This window comes from Apostichopus japonicus, chromosome 22 (genome assembly GCF_037975245.1).
Source record: "Apostichopus japonicus isolate 1M-3 chromosome 22, ASM3797524v1, whole genome shotgun sequence".
NCBI lineage: Eukaryota > Metazoa > Echinodermata > Holothuroidea > Aspidochirotida > Stichopodidae > Apostichopus > Apostichopus japonicus.
In genome coordinates, this window is record NC_092582.1 from 15,041,973 (window position 1) to 15,067,975 (window position 26,003).

A 26,003-nucleotide genomic window follows, 5' to 3' on the forward strand; every position below is an offset into this window, starting at 1 on the left:
ATACACATTAGGCTTAAAGGTCAACAGTTAATGGCCCCAAGTATGCTATAAAAGTCAAACTATAATTCTCTCATCCTCAAAACATGAAAATTCATCTCTACGGTCACCCATTAAATGCATTATTTCCTCAGTGAGAAACATAAACTGTCGTATTGGACAATCAGTTGCAGTGTACTTTGAGAGTAAACTGAAATTTCATAATTTCCAGAACAAGTGTAGTTTGAAAATTTTCAGTTATTTTAGCATGCTTGGTGCTAGTACTAGTGATCTTTAGCTTTGAAACCATTGGTTGAAATGATGTTCCTTTAGAGGAATGGTGTGTTGGAAGGAAGGAGGGGTCAGAGGGAGGGGGGGGGGGTTGGGAGGGATTGGAAGAGTGCGACTAATGGATGGAGGGAATAAGGTTTGCAACGGGTCATCGTATAAAGCTAAATTTAATGTATTGCAACTAATACAGAGACCAGCATTTTACTTACAATAAATCAATTTTTTTAGGAACAGATTCTCTTATATCCTTTCAGATGGGAGATTTTTACAATTCTTTCAATATTTCCTTCATAACAACAAAGGCTCCATCTTTACAAACTCATGTTGATCGAAGCTTCCAATGAAAAAAGGAAAAAAGGAAAATCTTCAAGCATTGTCTATTGTACAAATCTCCTTTTGCCAAGTTTTTTTTTGGGAGCTGCAAAATCCATGTAGATTAAAGTCTATTCCAAAGTATTTCCTGTAATCTGAGATGAACTTTTGCTGTTGTATCTTAAGTAGCAAAATTGAATTGGGTGCTGGTGGTACTGCTGTACTGGCATATTGTAACGAGACATAACATTTAACCAACCTACTAGCTAGCTATAAACAGACCTATTCAATCTGTCATGGCTTTAAAAAACGATTAATACCAACGTTGTTGGTGAGGAATATTTACAGAAACATTGGAAATAAGTTGACAATCTGTTTGTATAGTGGGTTGATGCTGCAGTGGGAAAGGAAGACTTGTTAAAAGGACAGTTGCATAGAGTACAGCCTTCACTCTCCCTCTCCCTCCCCCATCCCTTTCCTTTCTTTTGACAAAACATCAGAAATATATAACACTTTTGGGAAGATCTAACTTTTCATATATTTGTTTTGCCTCCTCCTCCTCATTCTCCAGCTGTGTAATCTTGTAAACATGTGTATCCATGCCGATCCAAGTAAAAGACCAGACATCACCTACATCCACGAGAAAGCTCGACAGATGCACACCCATCATCTACAACAGAGCCAGCAAGGACAACAATAGGGCCGACCACTACGACGACCAGACAGGAATAATCCGCTATTCTCTTCGTCCTGAATGTTTCTTCGTGTGTGTCGTTCCCATCTCCCCGGTCAAGAGAGACGGTACATGCTATCTTCGTCACCTTCCTCATCTTCGATCTTCGCACCTCCACGGAGGGGTTTCATAAGCCCAAAGATATCTTTGTCATTGCTGTATTATTTATAGCAGATGGTTTCCATGCCAACCATCTCTGTATGTAATAATTTTACTTGGAAGTGTCATGAAACCTTATCATGGGACAACGAAAGGCTCAATAATTGTGCCTGAAAGGCGTTTACTTGGTTACAGCAAGCGAAACAGGGAGTGACTTGTAATTTACACTGTATTGGGGTTAGCAGGAAGGATGTGTAAGGAACAGGTAGGGTGAGAGAGAATCCATTTACAGAGTATGCATATAATGAGGTGTGATTGGTTGAATTATGCCTTCTGTAGGTAAAGCCTGTAAAATTCAAAGTTGACTGTTCTGAAGTTTTCTGTATTTGAAATTTGTTGAAATGGTGTACTATGGTCATGACATTATGGTAACACCATTTCTTATTGCCTACTTTCCTTATATTTTAACACCCATTTCCCCCCCCCCCCACCCATCCCACCTTCCCAAGCTCTTGTTTTGTTTACATGTATAATGGTTAAAGTCGTTCAGTTACTATATGAAGGTATTCACGGACATCAACAGTCGATGTAGCACAAAACATTTCCTTCATAAGCAGTCTATTATCTTTTTAGGGTAGCAGGGTTTTGTTTTTATTCAGAATATTATTTTCAGGTCATGATAATTACCATTTCATTTAATTGAGAAAATGATGAATCCTAGCAGTGGCTCACTCTGCAACTAGTGTGCATTTCCAAGACAAGATATTTTTGCATATGAAACTCTATCCCCTACCTTCCCTCCCCCACCCCCATCCCCTCCTCATTCCATGACCATCACCTGATATGGGTATCGTTTTCATGATATTCAGTGGTTGTAAGTCTTGCTTAGTTAAGTGATACTTTCAACAAGCTGCAAGTGTAATGTTGTATGTAGTGAATTGGCTCTAATATTTACTTAATATTTCCACAGTGGTATGTATATGGGTACATCTGTGTTGACTGTAAAGACAAGGATATAGTGAATATGCATGTTGATGTAATAAACACTAAGGAACCAGTTCTGACAAATTTGCAATGTTAATAAGCACTTTAATGACTTTATACTGTCCTCCCATTTCATGCTTCAAAGCACTTGTACTGACAGTATGAAGAGTTCCTAACCTTGATCTGATAGAAACAGGATATTCATATTGTCAGTACTATTGTTTTGTAGCATAAAAAGAAAAGTACAATGTACATATATATGGATATACATACATCTAATGTAGTGATATGTAATGAGTTGGAAATCCAGAACAGTGAAAAAAATTACCTCCACCAGGATTCAAACCCGGGTTTCCCATTTGGTATGTGAACACCCTAACGGACTAGGCCATATATATATATGTATCTATATTTTTATACATATATATATATATGTATCTATATTAATATACATATATAGAGAGATATAGATAGATACAGATATAAATATATATATATATCTCTATAAAGGAAAATTGTCCCAACTGGGTTTAAACGTGCCATATACCTATTGCACAAAACAACACCATGAAAGTATGGGAATGCTTCGTACCTACATTTTCAGTCATCTACATGTAATGTACTCAATTTTTGCACATTTTCGTTGAAACTGTCATTTGCATTTGCATGGTCGTTTGGGATATGTTGAAACTTGCAGAAACCAAAGATATTCAACTTATAAAAGATCTGTGATGTGACCTTGAAATATCTCTAGAAGTCTTTCTATTCCAGTCAAACTGGCTTTATTCAGATTTGTGTTGAAATGTGGATTTCTCAACTCAATCAGTGTGTTGTTTACATTGATACTGCAAATTATGCCTGATTAGCTTTCCCATCAACTGACGCTGCTGATAGATTTAGCTAAATGTATTTTAATTTCTTTGTGCATCCAACATTACATATGCCCTCCCCATTTACATGCAAGATGATGTGGTAATTGTAGCCAAGGCAATCTGTACTAGTCAGCCAAGTTGTTGCATCAAGAACTGTATTTCAGTCTGCAAACTAGCCAGAAAGAAAATAAATATAATATGAATAATATCCATAAAAAAGAATAAGAGTGTAAAGTGAAACAAGTTTAGTAAATGGGAATATAATAGTGAGAAAATTTTAAATATTATCAAGTTCCATAAAAAGTAAAAAATGAAGGGAAAAACAAGGTGGACAAGTACATTCAGCCATTCTTCAGCGACCGTTGAAGCCACATGCAGTTGAAGCTCTATCGATGCATGTTGGCTGGTTGCCAATATGTCAATGTTGTCATTAATACATTTCAACTGTTTTAAATAGTCTTCACACTGTAAGGGCTCACTATACAAGCTTGCTCTTATAATTACCAATTTGTTTTTAAGTAGAATTAATTATTATAAACTATCTATCCATTCCTGTCTGTTACATTTGCAAACCCAAAATTCCCTTCCATCTTTTCCCTTCCTACCCTATACGTGGGCAGATCCAAGGAGACCTATCACCCCTCCCTCTCTTAAAATTTTTGGCATTAAAATTAGCTATAAACATATAGTTTTGATTTAAGGGGAAAAAATGGACATCGTGACCAAATTTTCAGCTGCATTCATTAAATGTTCATTAAATCTTCAGAAAATTCATATACTTACCCCTCCTCCACCCCATTTTGAGAAAACCCTGGATCGGCCATTGGCAAATTATTTCACCAAAACCTAGACTTTGCCTTTGTGAATACTTGTAAGCTACCTAAATACCTTTTGTAGTTGTCATGGGAACAGTTCCCACTGTGCCTTGATAACTTTCTTTGTTGTTTTTCTTCTCTCTCTCTCTACAAAATCATGCCTTTTGTGCTACAATTTTCTTCTTGTAATAATAAAAATCAATTGTATAGATCAGGGAAACTGACAGAAGATTGTCTCTTTTATAACACAGTGTTACTATAAATTTGTCTCCTGTCGATTCCAGATAGGGTGATGTGTATTGAAAGGAAGCAGAAAAAAAAGAAAACATACTATCTTTTAATCTTGAATGTAGCATATTCACCATCAACGTATATAGAGACAGAATTTAAGATTGCTAACCTGTAGAAAGTTGCTTATGTATAATCGAGAAAATGTGATTAAGATTGAATGTTTGTGTTGATACTGAGTAGGTTCTGGAACCATTTAAAGGTCTGTTTTCTGGGAACAGGTGGTTTGAACATTGCCTCTGATATATTGGGTTCATTTTACTCATTTTTTTGGGCAAAGTACTTAATGGTAGACAGATGTTAAACAGTTTTAACCACAATGCATCAGTGGCTTTAAGACATTCTGTGAAAAGTATCAAATTGCAATAGTACATTTGTCGAGAACAGATTCCCCTGAATCCTCTTCGATCGTAAAGATGCTCAAATCATCTCAAATTGGCAAAAAAGTTTGTCCTCATAAATTATCATTTTGAGATTGCTTGGTTTATTTAATCATTCAAATTTTGTCCTAGATAGTATATATATAACCAGTGTCTAGAAATGTTTCCAGAATTTTCTAACGTCATAATGTCCTTTCACAAAGCAACCCAAATTCATAGGAATTGTTTTGCTCTCTATTTTGTCAAATCTTTGAATAAAACAAAGAGATTAGTTGACATTTTGTTCTCTTAAGATATTGAAAAACGAAGGTGATGTTTTGTCGTTTTCCTGTTTTTGAAGAAAGAACAAAGCAAAGCAAAACCGTGAAAATGTAGGGAAATTATTGACATAGATAAAAAATTGTAAACCGTTGGTGAGAGAAAGTTTTATGTAGACAAAGAGATGTATTTTGGTTTTCAAGATGATTATTAATTATTATTATTATTATTATTATTTTTTCTCAATTTTTTTTTTTTTTTTTTTGTGATGTGAAAAAAAATGGATATGCGTATATGATGGAGTGACTTTTTGTGTACTGAATCGATTCCTCTTAAACGAAAGAATAGTCTTTAAAAATTTTGATATAACTTTTTCTACTATTTCGTGAAGGTGTTTTTTTTTTGAGATATGTCTGGAGATGGATAAAATGTAAAGACTCAGTAAAAAATGATAATTCACGTGTGTGTTTTCAGATGTAGTAATATATTGGGGTGTTTATTATATAAGTATCATGAAAAATGTTTATACCAGGGCTTCAGTGATTTGAAAATTTCAGTCGACCATGCTCAGTTTTCCAGGAAGTCTGGGGACATGATTGATGTTGACCCCCCTTCCCCTTGTTAAAAAACTCGGTCAGTACTTATATTTGGCTCATGAATGAACTTCAAAGTTTGCAGAACTTGTAAACAATAACAACTTAGATTAAAGCTGTCTCTACCAACAGAAAGCAAACCAGGTAAAATTGAAATTATGAAAGGGCATTTTTGAATTTTTTTTTATTATATACTAATTCAAAGATATTATTCCTGTGACTATGACGGTACACATTCAATCCAGGGACAATTTTTCCACCTGAAATCTAGGACGTCTGGTTACATTATTGAATAGGTCTTTGTACCTTGCAGTCATACCCTGTTAGCATGAAAAAATTTACCCTAACATGTGAAATGTTATGCGTATAATAGCATGTGTGGATGAAATCCGTTTCATTTGGCCTATGGTTCTTCGAACATTGTATCCACAATGCAGCACTGTGGAGTTACAGTAACATGTAATTCCTACTGTCTGTGGGTTGAAATATGTTCATATATGTATGGTCGATATACCACGAGTTCACGCTTGTGGCACTGTCCATTCAGGGAAGAATTCAGTCTTCAAATTTTTGGCAGCCGTTTTTGAAGGATCTGAAATTGTGTCACTTATAAATAACTATGGTCCCTGTAAAACGAAAACGATCTGCTTTTACATCTTTGGTCTCAATTAATATAAAATTAGTCAGTTGGTGATTAACGAAGCATTTTGGCAATGCAATGCTGAACGAAGTATTCCCTGTACCATGGATGAAACATGCTTTGCTCTCTTATAGATTTTATGGTCATTCATTTATTTCATTATATATTCAGGATATTAGCAGCTGAATTTGTTTCATATGAATTGGTGTATGAAATGGCCATGTTTGCATTTTCCATCAATACTTATAAACCTGTGTATAAGCTTTCTTTCAAAATATTCAACAAAGCTACAACCTGTTCTTTAAAAAAAAATATTAGGAAAACAACAATATATTTTGTTAATTGGGTTTCTATGCGATATGAGGTATACTAAACTTTCAAAGACAATAATTTTACAAGGGTATTAAGGGAATATTACTATTGGTGATATCGTCCATGTTTTCAATGTGATCCAAAGCTGTGTACCCTTTCAAAAAAAACCAGCATAATTAAAATACTGTAGAAATTCCGGCAGAAATACACTAACGTGAAAGTTATTATGAAGTGATGTACAATATGACTTGTAAAAAGTCTTGTAAAACTCATTGTGAGGGACTCCCAAATTTCCTAAAAATTTTTTCTTTGAATGCATGAGCGAGTATTTTCATGTCATATCACCAATGTGTCACATTATCTTAAGGGTGTGAACTGTTTTATATGTAGCTTTTACACATACCTCCTCCAGTTTAAGTTATTATAGAGTGACTTGATGTAAATCCAAAGTTCTGAGTAATTCACAATTCAAAGGTTGTGAATTGCAAAACGGCAGAAAAATGAGGTACTGATTGGGTAGTAATACAAGCCATCAGAATTATTATAACAGTTGAGTATGTTTGTTCTGAATTCTACTGTCCACGTAAAGGAATGGGCAATACATATTCAGTGGTCATGCTGTATTGTTGGTGTAGTCAATGGTGAAGATAAATTTTTACAAAAGTCAAAAATTTCCTAAAGAATGATTTTAAGTACAATATTCTGGATTCAGAAAATATTGACCACATTTTGATACCTTTTTAATTGTCATGTCATACCCTTCAATGTAATCCATGGTTGTGAGTTGTCAATCTAAAAATTAGAGATTTTTTTGTTTTTGTGTAGAAATACATTGAAGTCAAACTCAATACCAGTGAGATATATTTCAGTTTATGAAGAGTTCATTTACTCCTGGAACTAGATTTTCTGTTAATTGATTTTGTCTCTATCCTTGGTTTTGTAATGCAAGAAAGCTTCAGCCGAGCAGAACGTAAAGATATATGAAACACTATATATAAAATTCTACTATGAATTAAAGTTCATTGAAACTTATTTACAAAATAGACTTGAGTAGAGAAATACTTGACTTATAATGTACATTTGACCAAACTTTCAACTGTGTGTGCGATATCTAATATGTACATACATTTAACTGTGATATTGTGTGTTGGATGATTTCAAAAATAAAAAAAAAGTACAAAAAATTTCAACAATTTTTGTTTCCAAGCCTTTTTTTGTCTTTGTTTTTGCATACTGTTATAACAAGGCAAAAATGCAACCACCCGTTTCATTTATATAATAAAATGAAAGAAAAAATTAAAGAAGAAAAAAAAGAAAGAAAAATGTTCATAACGTTCCCACATATTGCACAGCTTTCTCTCCAAATTGCTTTTTCCACCAACTTCGATATGCCCGGCGAATGAATCCACGAGAACCATTTTTTTTTTTTTTTTTTAAATTAACGAAGGAGACATTTTGTACGAACTTTGAAACGAATAAGACAGGAATAATATAGCTTGCAGGATTTTCAATTTTCCTGTACAGACTTCTAGATCCTCAAATAGACACTGTTTAAAAGAGCCCTACAATATACTTTTCACAGCATGTCTCTGACAAATTTAGAATACCGGTTGGATCGTTTGTCACAACTTTGTGATAAACTTCATACATTTCCATAGTAACACAAACAGCAAGTTTGGTACCATCTATCGGTGCTTCTTTTAGCTTCACTTTGTAATCCCTTGAATTAAAGCGGTCCAATGAAACAGGTTTAGTTTAGGTTATGTGTCTGGATCTAGTTTTGATCTTCAAGGCTTCACCCTTCAAAAACATGTCGACTGTCTTAAACGTTATCATAAAGTATTAACCTATTTAGGCCAACGGATTATACAGAAAAATTGAAATTTTTGTGGAATAATATCTTACCTAGTTTTGGGACCAAAATATCTTTATTTTCACTACGATGACATTCCTTTTTCCTTTATTTCTAAAGCTTTGCCGCCACGAAAATCCACACTTGAATTTTTTTTTAGTAAAGTTACACAACTGTCACAAGGTGCATAAAATGTGTCAAGGTTTTGAAACGGTTTTTGAATGCGAACCAGTGTAAGACGATGTCACATCATTGGGTTTGAATACTTGTTGAGTAACTTGAGGAAGAGAGAGTTTGATCTATAGTCCACAAATAACATTATAGAGTACTGTGTCATGTTACATTTTGAATGTACTGAAACTAATGAACTACTGATTATATCTTTCTTTACATCCTTTGTATTTAATTCTTACCTTTACTTCATAAATATACTCGGCATATACAAGTTTAGCACCACCTTTTACCCGAACGTTTAAAGCCGTAGATTACCGATGAAAAGTTTGGGAAGAAAAAATGAGAAAAGAATGAAAACACAGTACCCCTGAAAATGCCACACAACGTGACCAGAATTGGTGACCTTAAAATAGTCAGGTATCTTCTTTTAAAACATTCCTTATTCTGAATCTAAATCTGAACGATGAGACTTTTCATTTATAGCAGATTTATCTAGCCTAATTGGCATCTCCACCTGTGGTCTGACATACTTACCGTCATCAAGTAGTTACTATGCAGTATAAACCAGTCGAACTTAAAAAAAAAAAGTTGACCACAATAACATACTTTGTTGAGTTGGTATGTAATAATGCACTTGTTTCTTTGGTAGAAAGAGAGAAAATGAATTGGTGGGAAATATATTACAATTGCATATATGGCCAATAGGTAAAGAAATACAACACCATCTGCTTAAACATCAAATCGATCAGATTCAGATCCCATTGTTATTTGCTCGTAAAGTTGTCACTTTCTCTGACGTCCATTTTAAAGCTTTAGTGGATGAATTTTGCATATAGTTTGCATGCATTATATGAATGTCGCTTCAGGCACCTACTGGACCTCTCAAAGATAATACGAATTAAAGGGTGTGAAGACTCACGCAAAAAGAAACGTCTAATGTCCGTAATCTGTCCTAGTTTCGAATGAGGTGTAACAGAAGTGTTAGACACCACCATCGATCCCAGAAAATACACACATACAGCTTGCGACCATCGGTAATAAGACACTAGTGTACAGTCTGTACATACAGCTACGATCAATACCCACAGCACAGTGTACAAACAATACAGCGATGGACATCTCAGGTCCAGCTAAAGATAACAAGGTATCACGTTTCATTACTGTCTGAATTTTGTAGCGACAAGATAAAAACTTCACTTGCAAGCAACGGAAAGTTAACTTTTCCAGATGGCCGCACACGGTTTGGGGCGAGTCTTCAATGCCTTTAAGTGTCACTGTTACTTAAATTCTTCCCTGTAGATGAACCCCCAGCTTTCCCGCCACTGGAGAGACTTGATATCTTCCTCAGTTAGAGACGTGTGTCCGTAGCTGAGAGGCAAGAGTCTCACAAATGCCAGAAAAACGGACGTCAACCAAACGAGAAGCACGGCCGTCATCACATTCCTCTGGATTGAGGATCTTTGGTTATTGAAGAAAAATTTTAAGTTTTAATTTTTACTGATTGTCACCATGATTTCCATTAAAAAGTTTGAAATGTGTGGACAGATTTGTGTTTTTCCTTCACGTATTTTTCCTACGGCAGCTTAAAAGTGCCAACAAGACAAGAATATCTAACCCTAATAAGTTGTCATTTTTCAGAAAATTGTTGATATAACGAGATGTAATAAGTTGACGTTGCAACAGTTTTTCATAAAATTGTCAAATTGCAGCATGTGATAAAAGAGTCAACTTTTTAACATTTTTTTCAGGAAATTGCTGTATTGATGAATTGCATTAAAAAAGGCATCATTTTATCAGTTTTTCAGCAAAACTGCCAAATTGCTCACTTGGAAAGAAGTAAACAATTTAACATTTTGTAGAAAATTGTTGAAATGGCAAGATGTGATAAAAGTTGTCTTTCATCACTTTTCAAAAAGTTGTTGAATTGTGAAGATAACTATAAGTAATCAATTCACAATAATTTTTTTGGCTAAGACATTATCTTGTTATCTGAACATTTCTCTGTAAAATATCAACTTATTACAGAAAAACAGGTAATCTTATATTATTATATTGATAGCACTTTTCAGCTGCCATCCAATATAATCTGAGTCTCTCATGTGTTTGATGGCTAAACTGTATATTGACTTTGGAATCTTTGTTAAATGATCATTTGTTTTGTGTTTTCTGCTACCGACGCAACCCACCATAAGAGCTGTGGCCAACATTTGAAATAGCTTTTGTAAGTAATATATAATATACGACCTATGATCCCATACTGATGTAGTTTTTTAGTTTGATTGGTCAAGATTTATTTTCAATAACGATCTGTAGGTAACAACATTTTCCAAGATATTCTTTCGTGTGATTGAGACAGTTTACGACAAAGAGTTTCTGAGCCCATTTTTTTTTATTGTTTTTATAATTGAGCGATAGCATTACCTTCGTTTAAATTTGTCAAAGTGTCACTTAAAATGGGTGTCTTAGTTTGATTAATGGCAATCTTGGGTAACACTCGTTCAGATTTGGTAAAAAATCAAAATGACCAGCGACTGCTGACGATGTAAAATGTTGCTTTAACATTGCGACTGGACTGCTCGCTAGAACATGTGACCTGACAATTTCAGATAGATCCATGTTTAAGTTTACGGCAATTTTAAACGAAACATACAGTGAGTCTGTTTGCTCCTGGAAGACGGATCTTACCTGAAGAGGACGTATCTGTACATCATCTCTACGGTAACGGGTAGGAGAATCAAGAGATGAAGAAGTCCGGGCAGGTAATGATGAAGAAACAGGGTCCGCTCCATCAACATGTATGGGACCAAATTGAAGACCCATCCTCCTACGAGTAAAACAGCCGAGAGGATTAATCTAGTCCACTCATCTGAAAGTCAAAAAGAGTGACAATGCCAAAAACATACCGGATGTAAAAATATGGAAATAAAAGTTTGTCGAATGTCGAAAAGTTCTGAAAGTCTACATAAATCACGAAAGTCAAAGAGAGTATGACGAATGTCAAAAATATGCCAAGAGTCTGTCATCACGTGTTAAAGTCAAAACATGAATAAATAAGTTTAAAGTGATAATAATTTGGAATTCAAAGTACCATGAACGGCAACGTTTCTTGACAGTCAAAATATGCAGATTGTTAAAAAGTATGCTGAAAGTACAACAGACTGAATGCCCAAAATGTGTGTGGAAAAGTCCAACTTTGTTGACAGTCAAAAAATATAGTCGCCATTTTTCACAGCAAACATAATGGAGTAATATTAAAAGTCTGTTAATGCATTCTTCTATAACACAGATGAGACAATACCTGTCCGTGTTGGCCTATTGAAGTCATCTTAAGTGTGGCCCATGATCACATTATCAACAACTACTTTTCTCAAATTTTCTAATAACAAGAGGGAAAAAAACATGCATGAAGGCCAAAACAACAGAAGGGGAGGTCTCTGTTTGCAAACTGTGTGGATTGCGTTCGTTCATTGACCATTTCGTACTCGACGTTGTTAAATGAATCACTTCCGACGCTTTCGTTACGTTACCTGGAGTAAGGTCCTGACATTGCCTCCTCCATCGTACGGCCAATGTGACAAACATAAGAAAGAACAACACAGCAGCTACCAGACCACTAACCCAAGTCACAGGGTTACCCAGGAAGTGAATCTGTGCCTGCCGAGGAAATCATTAAAGAGATTTCGATCAAGTTTATGAGTCTTTCCGTGAAAGGAGACAGAAGAGGATTAGGAAATAGTTTCCTTTCGTTCTGCTCTGTTGAGGAATATCCTGTATCGAACATCTTTCGGTCAAACATATCAATCTTAAAGTAGTCAGTAGGAGTTTTGTTACTGAAATGACCGTATGCTACCCATAGTGCAGTTACCAGCAGATTTATCAGGCCAGGCCTTACAAGAGGGGATGGAGAGGGGGTGGGGGTGGAGGGAGCAGGGAAGTAGCCAGGGTCACTTAAGGTGGAGGGTAGCTTGTATATATGCTTTATGATATGAACTCATGGAAACAGTAGACTGCGGGTAGTAGTAAAGCCCACTTAACATTAGATGAAATATACCTGAGAGAAGTATGATATAGAGGGAGGTATTATGCTTTGTCGCAGTCCTTAACATACATGGACACGAGGTGCACGACGACGAATGCGTATCCAGAAGCCTCCAATAATACCACAGAGGGGATATGTACATTAGTTAGCGCACCTCACTCTTCGGGTCACACACATTATCACTTGAATCCAGATTAATGGGACGAGTGGAGTGCCCAACTTTATATCCACAAATCCTTAACATTGAATAAATATAACCATTCATCTGGACAGAAATAGTTTCACCTTCACTTTACAGCTAGATAACACGGTCGATGAGGAAGATAGATGAAAGTTAGTCAAATTGCACTGAAAGACTTACATTTGAGTCTGGACTTATCCAGTATGCCACCCCCCTGTTCATAGTGGGCCACTCCAAGGCTGAGGAACTGTACTGGTGTTCCTGGTTAACGTCACTATTGGCCCATAACATCTTCATCTAAAGCAGGGAGAAGCAAAAAAAAAAGAAAGAAAGAAGTGAATCACAACTATTTAACTTCACTCAAAAGAAATAAGAGCTATCTTAGCTAAAACTGTAGTGATACACTATACATTGGTATCCATGTCTCTTTTGGCATTCCATGATAATCAAAAAAGATCTAAAATCACACCATACCTGGACTTCCAAAAACTTTTCCCAAAATCCAAGGTTGCCAGGGGACCAAATATCGGGTGGAAGTTGGTGGTCCTGAGAAGTAGCAGCTTAAATGGATATGAAAGGAAAAAAGAGAAGACAAATAAATGCTAAATCACAACAATGTAAAATGAAAACAACCACTTCCTTTTTTCACTGCTGGCTGTATGCTCATTAACCATGACAAGAATTACTCCATTAACCATAGGTTGCACTTTTCAGCTCTCTTGACCTCAACTTACTGAAACTTTATCTCTCCTGCAAACAGACTGGTGAGTTTGGAAGAGTTGATTTGTTCACATTTTGCCATGTCTGCCTTGATCTGATAGTAATTTGGCTACTAGCTGTGTGAAGAGTTACGTAATAGATGAATAGGCAGCTCAACTAAGGTGCGAAATGATGGGACTGATCACTCAGCTGACCAACTGGAAAAAACCTGCAGTTCGGTACAAACGGCGGGTTTTGGATGCAACCTATAGCTAATGGACACTTTCACGGCATGACAGAGATGGGTAAAGGATGCATTGAACACATTAGAGGAGGAACAGACTACTCTATCATCATTTCTCTTCAAACTTTATCTCTTTCTTTTAGCATTATTAAAAAATATTTTGACATAGCAAATGGGTAAACCATGTATGGTACACTATATTATAACATAAATCATATCATATAATATAATTAATAATATGAATTAAAAAACATTCCACCAGCAGGCTTGCAACTTGTGCTTGTCCTGAATATTATCTACTGGTTTAGATCTCCCATAAGAGGACTAATTTACTGACAGAAGCAGAATAAATCTAGCCCCGTAATATAGGCCTCGGAGGTCTTAATAAGTTCACGAGATGTCCTTCCAACCTGCAGATAGACGGTGTTCCTCTACGTTCCAGACCGTTGCCTCTTGTTGATGTATCCTGTCTGTGGCTACTTCGTATTGGTAAAAACCCCAGTCGGGGAGCTGATTACCGGTGAACTGAAGAGAATAGAGAAGTTTATAGCCAATGATTACGGCATGATTGAGGATATGGTGCAGCTTTAAGAGCACTCTAAGAAGTAGACATTACAATGAAAGTATCATGCAGATATTTATGTTAGTTTGTCAAGTTTAGTTTCTATATTCAATGGTATAATATTTACCACCCCCTGCCCCCCCCCCCCAACATCCCCTAAACCATCTCATCACTTCAAGAAGAATACTACAACGTCTGCTATCAAATTCCTAGATTATAAATAAGGCTAGTGAGTCTTACCTTGAGAGCTTGATTCGTTGTGACATGTATCAGTCGAATATGTGAACTCATCGCTTGCCAAGTCTGGTTTGTCTTAGCACCATTTAGCAGTTCCTAAAAGGAGAGAGAAAAATCAAAATCAAACATCAAAACTAGCATATCAAAGGCAGTCATCTCTCTTTATGTCTTGATCAATATTAAAGACATGACCAATTCATGTAATAATATGCAAATGTCCCACTTCAGTAAAAATTAAACACAACTTCAATTATACAGTTGAAAAATATGTCTTGGTGTAGTTCCCTCCTCATACTACAAAGAAATGTATATGTGGTTCAAAAGAAAAAAAATTAAGAAAGAAACGTATCCATAATCTGCTCAATCACCCGATTCTTGTTGTAGTCACAAAAATAAGTTAAGGTGGATATTGGTATTTTTTATCCACGATAGTGATGGTGTTGTATTATAACTTTGTCACACATGTTTTTATGCATTTTGAAAGCATTGGTAGAGTATTGGTTAAGTTATTATCTAATGCGTTTCTGCATACAACCATGCGCACATAGCTTTTTTGATGTTGGTTGACAATACGCACAGTTACGGCACAGTGTATAGTTTTATGGTGGCAACAATCATCACTGAATTGCATTGTACTTTGTGCAATATCAATGGGAATTGTCAATGGGAGTTAGCATCCCAGTCGCTTTTGTAATATCCAACTATTAAAGGCCTCCTTGAATGGCTATAATACAACACCATAACTATCTTGGATCAACTTTACCAATATCCACCTTAGTTATCAAGACCACAACGACAATCGGGTGGCTCAATTCCGCTAAAATAATTTCCCTCAAATTTAACTTACGACATTACTCTGTTACACATCCCTCAATTATCAACGCACGATAGAATTGGCGATACAGGCAAAAAAGGTCTCCCTCGAACGAGTTTCCAATTTGGTCAAACTTACCACTCTCCAAAGTGGTTGAGCTGGAAAAGAGATGTTGTAATCGACGTAACAGGACACCTCCATGCACTGTGGAGACATTGGCGCTGCCACGTCATGACTGTTAAAACCAAACAAAAACAACAACAAAAAATAGCAACGATGTCAGTTTATTCACCCGTTATATCGGATAGAGCAAAGAATTTACCGCAATCATTTTATCGAGCAAAATGGAAAGCAGACCGCACAAATGCCAAGACCAGCGGCATGGATATCTTAAGTTTAACCAAAGAGCGATATTCAGGGATGAGCCTGGGGTAAAACAAAAAACACGGAACTTTGCAAAAATTGCGGTATAGGCTCCAGTTTGCATATGCTACAACAGATCAAATGATACAAGGCTGTTGTTGGCAATTCACAGAAATTGAGAGGTGTAAATCTCGGATATTCCCTGGATATTGTACTGTGTCAAATGCTGTACATCAAAGTGTAATGTTGTGCTATTGGTGAGAGTAGACCTATATAGATGTATACCTGTTGAGTGACCTTCCCGTGACCCCATGGATAAGCTTGATGATGTCACCATCCTTCACCGGCTTTGGAGGACTGTTAAGATCAATACTATCTGCATCTTGCTCCACCACGATCCACCAGTTGTTGATGTCCTACCGAGAAAAAAAAAATCAACATTCAGGTTTGATAAAAGCTTCAGTTTCATTCAAAAACAAGATGCAGTGAAAATAAATATCAGCATAAATGTTTAAGAGTTGATCTACTTATGGGTTTCTATTCCACAGTTAATGTGTCCCTCTGCTTCTTTCTGATCATAACAGTTCTGCTCTCACCAAGCAACAACTTTTGATTCCCAGTCGGTATTCTCTTATCCGATTTGACGTTACAAGATCCTGTGAAGTTAAGGAGGTGGGTATTTCCAAGGCTTGAAAAAGAGTGATACTGGTTTTCTCCATTCCCCTGCCAGGAGAAATACTACCGGTAGGCCAACACATTTACTATGTGGGGTCTTGAAAACCCACCTATTAACAGAAATGTTCGTATAGCATACAAACATACAAATCAAACTCTGAGAGACAAACCTTGTATGAGTAACAGGTGACTTGCTGTTGGGCGCTGCTCCCTCTGTTGTCACTGTACCTTACGGGGTAGGGGTCCGAGTGTGAATGAAGCCAGCAAGGGGTACCATGGGTGTGGCGCAAGGTGATCTGGGAACTGTAGGCTATCCTTCTGGGTTGACCCTCTGTGATCCTAGCTAGACCTCCCTATCAAAGACAGAAAAAAAAAAAACAATTGAAAACTCAAAGAAAAAGTTCCTTATTGCCAATTTCTCATACACAGTACACACTGAAAATAGAACAGTTTCATCATAGGAGGTGTACATGACGTACAGATTAATAGTGGAGTATACAGAAGGTTACAACTTTAGCACAGTACAGTCCAAATCACAAGCTTACTTTTAATCTGTTTCTCATTGTTAAAGGTCCATATTGCATTTATCTGGAATCTTTAGCATTCCATTGTCACTTACATTCATTTACATATCGGCAACTTGCGATCGATGAAAGACAGAATACTGTGATAGAAATTTTGACTTGGCGAACACTAACTAATGAGTAATTAACCTTTTCGTGAAATGGACAATTTTTTTGGCCAAACAATTATGCATGCACACCGAACCTTTCTTAAGGATCACAATAAACAGTATGCAGGCATCACCTTTAGGGTGATACTTAAACGCAACATGCTCCTTTTAAGATGTAGCGTGTCATGCAATCACAGTTAAAGCACAGCTGTTGTCGCGGTTGCATCGTACCGGCTTATGACACTCAAAAGTTGGTCTTCTATTAACATAAGTTTAATACTGAATTCCTAGAGTCGCAATAAATGTCACACAGCGAATGCAACCGGATAATTTTAAGTGTTATTAAATTAACAATTGAGTCACCTCTAAAGTGGCTTGGAAACTACTGGACATCATTTCATCATGTGTTCCACTCTTCCACAACAGACTCAGGTGCAGCCAAAATATGAGGCAGTAGAGAACCACGGGCAAAACCACGAAAAAGAGAGCGTAGCCCAGAAGACGGACCGCTACTTGGATCTGTGAATATTGATGAGACAAAAAAGGACATTTCATCCTCCCAGGTTTCAGATATTTCATGTCCATTTCAAATATTTTTTCAAAGTGAAGTCAACTTTGACCTGGCTCTCAGAGGATAAGGAATATGCCCCAGAAAAATTTGTAATAATTTTCTTTAAAGTTGTTCCCTCTCCCTCGGTTCATGTCACTCTCCTCTTTTATGGGATTCAATAGAACAATACTTTGAATTATTCTAAATAATCACTTTGTTAGAAATCATTGCCATCTAAAAAATACCCCCAACAGATCCTTAATAGATGAACGAAACTGACGGTTGCTGGAGTTTGATTGGAATTTCTACCCAAACATCGCATGGGACAGAGGGATTACAGTCTGTAATGTAAAAATGAAGGGTAATCAGGGCTAAGCTTCTCATGAATATGCAATACACTGAAGCACTGAACAGAACAACAGATTGTATGCAAATATAGCACAAAGTGCTGTGTCATTCATATAGGATGAGGAGTCACATAAACACATTCTCTCCTCATCTTAAGCAATTCATGCACTGAATCGATCGATGCTACGATTTCATGAAACCCCCCTTTGTGAATTGCAAACGGAGACGTAGGGTCAACATGTTGTGTGTCGTGAATATAAAGGGTATTCTGGGCCAGACTGGTCCGTAGTCACTTACCAGTGGGATTGTCTTGTCAATTATCATCCTCCACGAGTAAAATAGGAGCACCAGAGAGACCAACAACACAGAGAACAGACCGGAATATTTAACACTGGATAAGATGACAGAAAACAGAATCGAATGTGTTGGTCTATGCTTAGTGGGAAAGTAGGCTTTTATAGTTACTTTTATTAAACAAACCAATTTTCTTCTCAATCTCAGTCAAGCCAGCCATCCACATACAAAACAGATATCCAACAATATAAGAAACAAATGCTTTTACACTACTTTGTACTTACTGTTAATGAGGTGAATCTTTCAAGCCATTTATTCATCTCAACTCTTTGTCAATCATTTCTATTGTCCATCCTTTCAACAATCTTAAGTTTTTCTAAACCTCCTACCCAGCCCTCTACCCTACCTTACCCTATCCTCTCCCCCTCTTCCCTTGCCCCCCTCCCCCAAAAAAGTACAAGGAACATATCTTTCCAATAGTTTGTACAAATTTGATAAAGGTTTCAAAGGTGGGGGCAAAAACATACCTTAAAGAGGCTGTGATGGACAGGGAAAGTACGGTTGCCCAAGCACTACCATAAAGACTAAATGGCCTGTCGATAAAAAGAAGAGAAACACATCCAGGTATAGAACAGAATCAACGAGTAATGCAAAGCAAAAAAACCTGGGAAACGAGGTAGTGACATTCAGCAACTTGATGACACAACAGAACTGTTGAAAAAATTGACTGGCTGCCAGGCCTTCAAGTAGTTGATTACACATTACAGACTTACAAAGACTTCATTTGTGTACAAAATATTTCTGAGCAAAATGATCAATTTTCTTTAAAAGAGAACAGAAAATCTTGTTGCATTTTCTTACTCATGTAAGGGCTCCTATCCTTATTGATGGGCAATGTTTTTTCACATCTTTACTTCCAATCCTAGAATGACAGTGACCATAAAGCAGCGTGCCAAAAAATCTGTCTGGCAAAACTATGGTTGTTCTTTATTTAAGCTAGCAATGCTCTTCTTGTCACTACAATGTTCAATTTTATGTAAAAGGTAGAGGGCCTGACATTTCGATCCTAGAAGGGATATCCTTTAAAGGCAGAAGATCCTGCTATGATCGAAAACTCAGTCCCTTTGACATTTGCATAATTACCTACACAGGCTTTAAGCATTAGATAAGCAGTTTGCCAACAGTTTTTTCTCTCAATTATTTTCTCTTTGTGAAGTTTTACACATAAATAAGTTGCTCAGCAGTCCATGATATCGATGAGCTAGTATTTCTTTCTTTTGAATAGTTTTGACACGGTTCTTTTCTCTCTATGTGAAGTTTTACACATAAGTCGAACAGCAGTCCACAATATCAAAGTGCTAATATGCCTTTCTTTTGCATATTTTTTACAAATTTTCATACAACAACAATAGGAAAAGGTATAAAAGCATGGGACTGAGTATTTTGCATATTATTTTTACTTTGATAAGGATCTTCAGTAAAATGTGTTTCAAATGTCTAGAATCAACCAAATAACACAAAGACATTGTAATTAAAAACAGTATTGCAAGATTCAAATCTTTCTCTAGCATAAATATCACAGATGGTACGTTACTAGAATTAAGATTCACTAAAAAGAGGAGTTCAAGAATTGCGAAAATGCCTCGATTTATATCTTAAGAATAGTGAGTTACACAACAAAAGATTGAGCCAATAGTTTCGCAATTGTAAGAAAAGTGTGATAGCAAAGAAAAATCATTTCTATTTACCTTTTAAAGTATTTTAAGAATTTGAGTAAGGAATAAATCATGGCAAGGAGACTCAGCAATAGCATCGAATCTATGAGAATGAAACGCGACTGGGTCAGGAGTGCATTGTCTGGAAGAGAGGTCAAAACAAAACGATAATTATTGTAAAATTAATTCAAAATTGCAAATTTCATGAAAAAGATAAGAAAAAAGAAGAACATCTTTCTTTAGCAAAGTTCTATGAAATGAACGTTACCTACCAAAGCCCAATTTGAAAACTTTATCACCATCCATAGGGAGATTACACATTGGTGAAGGTATCTTGGCAGTAAACACTTTTTTTTTTAAGGCTTCCATAGAAATAAGTACAGTCTTTATTAAAGAAAAGATACAAAGTGTGGTATTGGTCAGATCAGGACGATGATCTGAAGCATCGGTGGCAATCACGTCACTGGACTGACCTCTCATTTTGAAATAAGTTCATTTAAGCACAGTAAATAAATAACAACAAAGAAATGACTAGGAAGTTATAAAAAACAAATTTGATGTATAAAATAATCCCTGGTAAGTACTGTTTTCATTTATATAAAATAATTTCTGTCAAATTCTTGTTTAAATTCCTTCCCTGCCTCTTTTCTGGGTAGAGATCCATGACTGCATGGTGGACACTCCCATTTCAATAGGTTTGGCTACTAACTGATTTGCAAGGCCACAATCCCATTCAGTTTAATCGATAGATACATCCCCTACTATAATAACATCACCACAAGGTACATCTTTTCACATTTTATACTTTGATCGAGAGCAATATTAAGCAGTAAAGACCAACTCCATATGGAGGACTATCCAGGCGTAGTTTTTTGTAGACTGTTGCCATAAATTTTTCCAAAATGACAAAGGGGCTCGTAACTTTACCAGTTAATACAAGAAATGCTGCCAGACAGGCTGAATACTGATGGAAACCAAGTTCCGATAAGATGAGGTAAGCAAGGGGACACAGGAGGCTCCCACAGACTGCTGGTATGAGACGTAGATGCCATATAGGGAACGAACAGGGGTATTCTGTAGGACGGAGAAAATGAGTCGTACATGTCACATGGGGAACGAACAGGGGTAAACTATAGGGCGGAGAAAATGAGTCGTAAATGCCATATGGGGAACAAACAGGGGTAATATATAGGGCTGAGAAAATGAGTCGTAAATGCCATATAAGGAACAAACAGGGGTAATATATAGGGCTGAGAAAATGAGTCGTAACTGTCATATGGGAAACGGACAGGGTATTCTGTTGGGCGGCGATAATGGGTCGTAAATGCCACATGCGATACGGAGAGGGGTGTTCTGTTGGTCGGAGAAAATGGGTTACAGGAAATCTGAATGAAAATATGAAGCCACTATAAAATTGAAATTAAACAACATTAAAGGCTCTTATAAAAAATACGTTGGTTCTTGTCTTAAGTCTACTGATATTGGATCATCAACTACACACCCATGCAGAAGTTTCATTTGTATTTCTTCAAAGATGATATCAAGCCGAGGCAAGGAATAATTCAAATGTTGTGCTGCACTAGCAGTTTTGAAGTCTCTGAGGTCTCTTATAAAATATGTTGGTTCCTGTCTACAAAAAGTCACTTTGCTCTTAGCATTTGTATATAGCACTTTGCAAAATTTTTGCATAGCAGATTTGCAATGTAATACAGGATAACAAAAAATTCCCTGTAGCCTTGTAGAGGGATACAAACAGACAACATTGGCATTCAAAATTGAAGAAAATAATCTGCAACGTGCCACCACTGACCGGTTCCAATTATGCTGAAGTCAAAATTGCCATCAAAACCAGACAAGTAGCCCATGAGAGTAATGAGAAGTCTGCCCAGAGGTGGATGAACATCAAAGAAAAATACCCCTTGAAGATAGAGACCTGCAAATCTGCCAAAGTGAATCTCATCAAATCTGTAAAAAATGTTCACAGGAAAAATGTGGCCCTTAAAAATTGGAATTTCAGTTTTTTGATGGCATTACCAACATGTCCAAGTGGGTTTCCATGGTCAAGTCTGAGTGAGTAAATTGGTACAATGGGGACTCATGAGGAAAGTATTCCACACTGTTAGTTGAAATCCCAATATCAATATCTTATCCCCAGGCAAACACTGAATGTCATCTTTGTTCATGGGATAAACTGTCAAGTCATCCAGGAACAGTGGTTAACAGTATGTAGGTGGTCAATGATGTCTTCAGTGAGATATTCTTCAGAAAGCTTACTGAGGCTACAGAGTGCTTTTTTTTGTATATCAATTACATTTTCAGCTCCATAAATTCCAGACAAGAGGAGCGGTCTGGATATAAACACGGTGTAACGTAGGCCATACTATCAATAAGATGCATGTATTTAAAGGTAGTCTGTATCTGTCCCAAATTATAGCACGCTATAATTGCTGGAAGTTTTCAAAAAGTACTTTCCTGGAGGTCTTTACTCCATTCTCACACATTCTAAATGAACACACAAGAAGTTTGAATATCCCAGTGAGGTTAAATTTCCTCCGGGGTGATAACAGAAATAGTATAAAAATTTTGACCAAAGGTGACCATATTTAAATGTGGCATATTTGGGGCCAATACAACATACCTTTAACCACACTTACTAATTTCTTAAATTTATCTTCCAAAGTAGTTATTAAAGGAAATGAAAGAAACAACACATAACTTACAAAACACAACAACCAGTACAAACCAAGATATGGTGCCATCTTACGATGCCAGCAAGTTGAATAAATGCTACTTACACGACACCACGTGGATCTTCTAGTCTCCATAGTCTTGTTACAAATGCTATCAATGTGATTGCAACAAGGAGCAGATCCAAACTGCAATTCACCACAAAAATTGGCTCTGTTCTATTAGCAGTTTGCTTCATCTTTTTATTAGCCTCTCCATTGTCTGAGATGTGATCACATGCCATCTCATTTAAGGTTCGCAACACAAATTCATTGCAAACCACATATCTGTCAAAATGAAAGAGAAAGAATGGTATATTTTAAAAGAGTGCAGGTGAACGCATTGGGTGTTCACTGTGAACAATTTCAACGTGAACATGGTGGAGATGTTTTATATGCAACAAATTAACAGGAAGAAAGATTTTTAATGCTACAGCTCAATCTATAGCGCATCACTATAGCAATGTTTGGTGACCTGGTTTATTACAGTAATAGTACTTATTGACAGCCAAGTCTGTTTGACCAATCAACCAGAGCAAACATGTACTGTGATATTGCTAATGACATTACAATCTATTTGGCTGATTAGTAGAGCAGATTTGGTAGTTATTACTATACTAAGGCCAACAAATGGTCACTGAACATTGATTGCTAATGATGTAATCATAGATTGAGATAAGCAGACCATAAGTATTTGTAAGAAAAACAGCAAAATTTCATCTCTCTCAGGGGCAAATTTTTAAGGAATTTTCTGCATGTCCCTGGGACCATAAGGTTAGTGTTTACACGAGTCCAAATATCGGGAACCGGGTACCTGAGAGCCGTTACCTGTCAGGTATCCGGGTACCCGGAAAAAGTTGTTTACCCTCAGGTTTCGCGATTTTCAAGAAACTACATATTTGATGCTATAATAAATGAATGATATTCTCCACTGACAATGTTTTCATGTTCAAATACGTTGGTGCAAGATAAGGTATAAAAACTTCCTCAATAATTTCTATATGCTTTTGTTTCTTTCATGAACTTTTTAATAACTTCATATAATTAACACCATTACTAACATCACAATGCCGCAGCTGCTCATGTTTGCTCTCCACCTCTATTGGATCAGACCATATAAATATCAAATTTAGCTCTTAAACAAGTTTTTACTACTACTATCTTTCATGCAGGCATAGGGTTCGCATTTGCCGCGAGATTGCGCAATTTGATCGCATTTTGAATAAACGTTTGCGATTATTATATTTTAGATATCCCGCCTATAATCCATAAACATCTCGTAAAATTCCTTGTCAGTCTTTTCTACTATGAAATAATCAAATGAATAAATAATAATTGTGAGAATTATTTCAATTTCTTGCACATGGTAGCTTAACACCACACTAAGTCAATGGGGAAAATCTAGCCTAACCATCTGTTTATTTGCTGAAATTGTGACGCAGTTATAAGATATCCATGGAATACTTTCACTATTGCTGTTATCTTCGACCACATGGTTGCCTAACACCATACTTAGTCAATAGGGTAATCTACCTAACCATCTGTTTATTAGCTGAAATTGGCTATACTAGATTATCCCATTGACTTAGTGTGGTGTTAGGCAACCACGTGGTCGAACGTAACAGCAATAATGAATGTGTTCCATGGATATCTTATAACTGCGTCACAATTTCAGCGAATAAACAGATGATTAGGCTTAGCTAGATTTCTCATGCATTGACTTAGTGTGGTGTTAGGCTACCATGTGGAAAAATTGATTATTTATTCATTCGTTTATTTCATAGAAGGAAAGGCTGACAAGGAATTTTACGACATGTTTATGGATTATAGACGGGATAACTAAGAAATAATTATCGCAAGTGGCTTTTTACAAATCGTGTATTCCAAATGCGATCAAATTGCGCGAATAGCGTAATCTCGCGGCTTATGCGAACCCTGGGTAGATAGTAGTAGTAAAAATTGTTTAGGAGCTAACTTGGATATTTTTATGGTGTGATCCAATAGACGTGGAGAGCCTGCATAAGCAGCGGCGGCAGTGCAATGTTAACAACATTACTTCTAATTAGTAGTAATGTTAATAATATTAAGTAATTAACAAGTTTATGATAGAAAAAAGCAAATAGAAATTTATGAGGAAGGTTTTATACCTTACCTTACACATACGTTTTTGAACGTGAAAACATTGTCAGTAGAGAATATACTTCATTTATAATAGCATCCAATATGTAATTTCTTGAAAATTGTGAAACACGAGGGTAAACAATTTTTTCCCGGGTACCCGGATACCCGACGGGTAACGGCTCTCGGGTACCCGGTTCCCGATTTTTGGACCCGTGTAAACACTATAAGATATGCATGGAATACTTTCGTTATTGCAGTTATCTTCGACCACATAGTAGCCTAACACCACACTAAGCAAATGGGAAAAATCTTGCCTAACCATCAGTTCCAAAAAAAAAAAAACACACTTTGCGTAGGATTCGGGTAATAAATTAGGAACCGGGTAGTATCGCATCTGGCAGGTACCCGGAAACCCCGTGCACACACTAGGTAAGGTGATACTATTTGGTTGTCCATTTGGTTGCCTATTAAATGTAGGCCAGGCCTTACCCTAGACTCTAGCCTAGACGCTAGACTGCATATTTGTGTAGCATGGGCTAAGTTTGTAAGCATAACTTATTAACAAATTCAAACAAGGACAACATAGCCTAACGTTAGGTGACCTTAGGTCTAGCCTAGCTTTAACTTAATTATAATTACTCAAAAGCAAAACTAAGTTAGGGTACCAGCTGGAGTCTTGCAGCATAAATAAACATAGCCTACAGTATGTCAAAACAAATGGCAGGCTTGGGAAACGAATGTAGGTAATGTTACTCTGAATAGTATTTGCTAAGAACGAACCATCACATACACAAGAAGCATCGAGGCAGGTCACGGATCTGAACTAGAAATTACCGAAAGCGTTTTCAGTCTAGCCTAATTATTAATAAAATTCTGGTCATACAGAATAAAAAAGTTTAGAAAGGTTTACTACCGTAGTTCAATAAAGACATTTTTAAGTACCAAATATCAAATAGGCCTAGTTGAAAATTTTGTATTTTGCTGGGCCGACATTTATTAGGAAAATATTTGCCATGCATTGTCAGAACCGCTTTGCGTACATAGCGCCTTTTCATAATACAGGTCATAATTTAAGGTATTGTTACATTCTTAATAACAGAAATTTTGCAGTGTGTTTTTTGCCAAGAAAGGGTTTGTATATACTGATTACAAGATGAACCATTCATATTGTTTATATATCCAT

The 26,003-nt window shown here is 36.4% G+C and overlaps 2 protein-coding genes across 8 annotated transcripts in view; one reads left to right on the top strand and one right to left on the bottom strand.

Annotated features, from left to right (window-relative positions):
* Positions 1-7,746, top strand: part of LOC139964037 (serine/threonine-protein kinase Nek7-like) — a 31,366-nt gene extending 23,620 nt beyond the window's left edge. For all 5 annotated transcript variants that reach the window (XM_071965348.1, XM_071965347.1, XM_071965350.1 and 2 more), the window contains one exon: positions 1,151-7,746. In XM_071965348.1, the coding sequence (XP_071821449.1) occupies positions 1,151-1,279 (129 nt within the window). In that variant the 3' untranslated portion in view covers positions 1,280-7,746. The remainder of the gene's footprint in view (positions 1-1,150) is intronic.
* LOC139964032 (protein O-mannosyl-transferase 1-like) lies at positions 7,747-25,715 on the bottom strand. Of its 3 annotated transcripts, none has more exons than XM_071965340.1 (18): positions 25,611-25,715; positions 22,769-22,987; positions 21,784-21,938; positions 20,901-21,047; positions 20,007-20,115; positions 18,786-18,851; positions 18,262-18,355; positions 17,430-17,585; positions 16,564-16,746; positions 16,004-16,134; positions 15,494-15,590; positions 14,545-14,637; positions 14,153-14,267; positions 13,274-13,359; positions 12,980-13,096; positions 12,107-12,233; positions 11,265-11,445; positions 7,747-10,037 (listed from the first exon to the last, which is right to left on the bottom strand). In XM_071965340.1, the coding sequence occupies exons 1-18, from the start codon at positions 25,619-25,621 to the stop codon at positions 9,857-9,859; spliced, it is 2,268 nt and encodes a 755-aa protein (XP_071821441.1). In that variant the 5' UTR covers positions 25,622-25,715; the 3' UTR covers positions 7,747-9,856. The 3 variants fall into 3 exon arrangements, with proteins under 3 accessions (XP_071821441.1, XP_071821442.1, XP_071821443.1); XM_071965341.1 differs by having other exon boundaries at positions 25,601-25,715; XM_071965342.1 differs by having other exon boundaries at positions 25,486-25,630.
* Positions 25,716-26,003: the final 288 nt, after the last annotated feature.

Excerpts from the sequence above, each read along its gene's own strand:
- LOC139964032 (XM_071965340.1), bottom strand. Across the intron at positions 13,097-13,273 it reads AAAAGTTTTTGGAAGTCCAG|ATGAAGATGTTATGGGCCAA; the intron begins GTATGGTGTGAT and ends TCCCTGCTTTAG. Across the intron at positions 12,234-12,979 it reads GGATAAGTCCAGACTCAAAT|GCACAGATTCACTTCCTGGG; the intron begins GTAAGTCTTTCA and ends TTTCCTCGGCAG.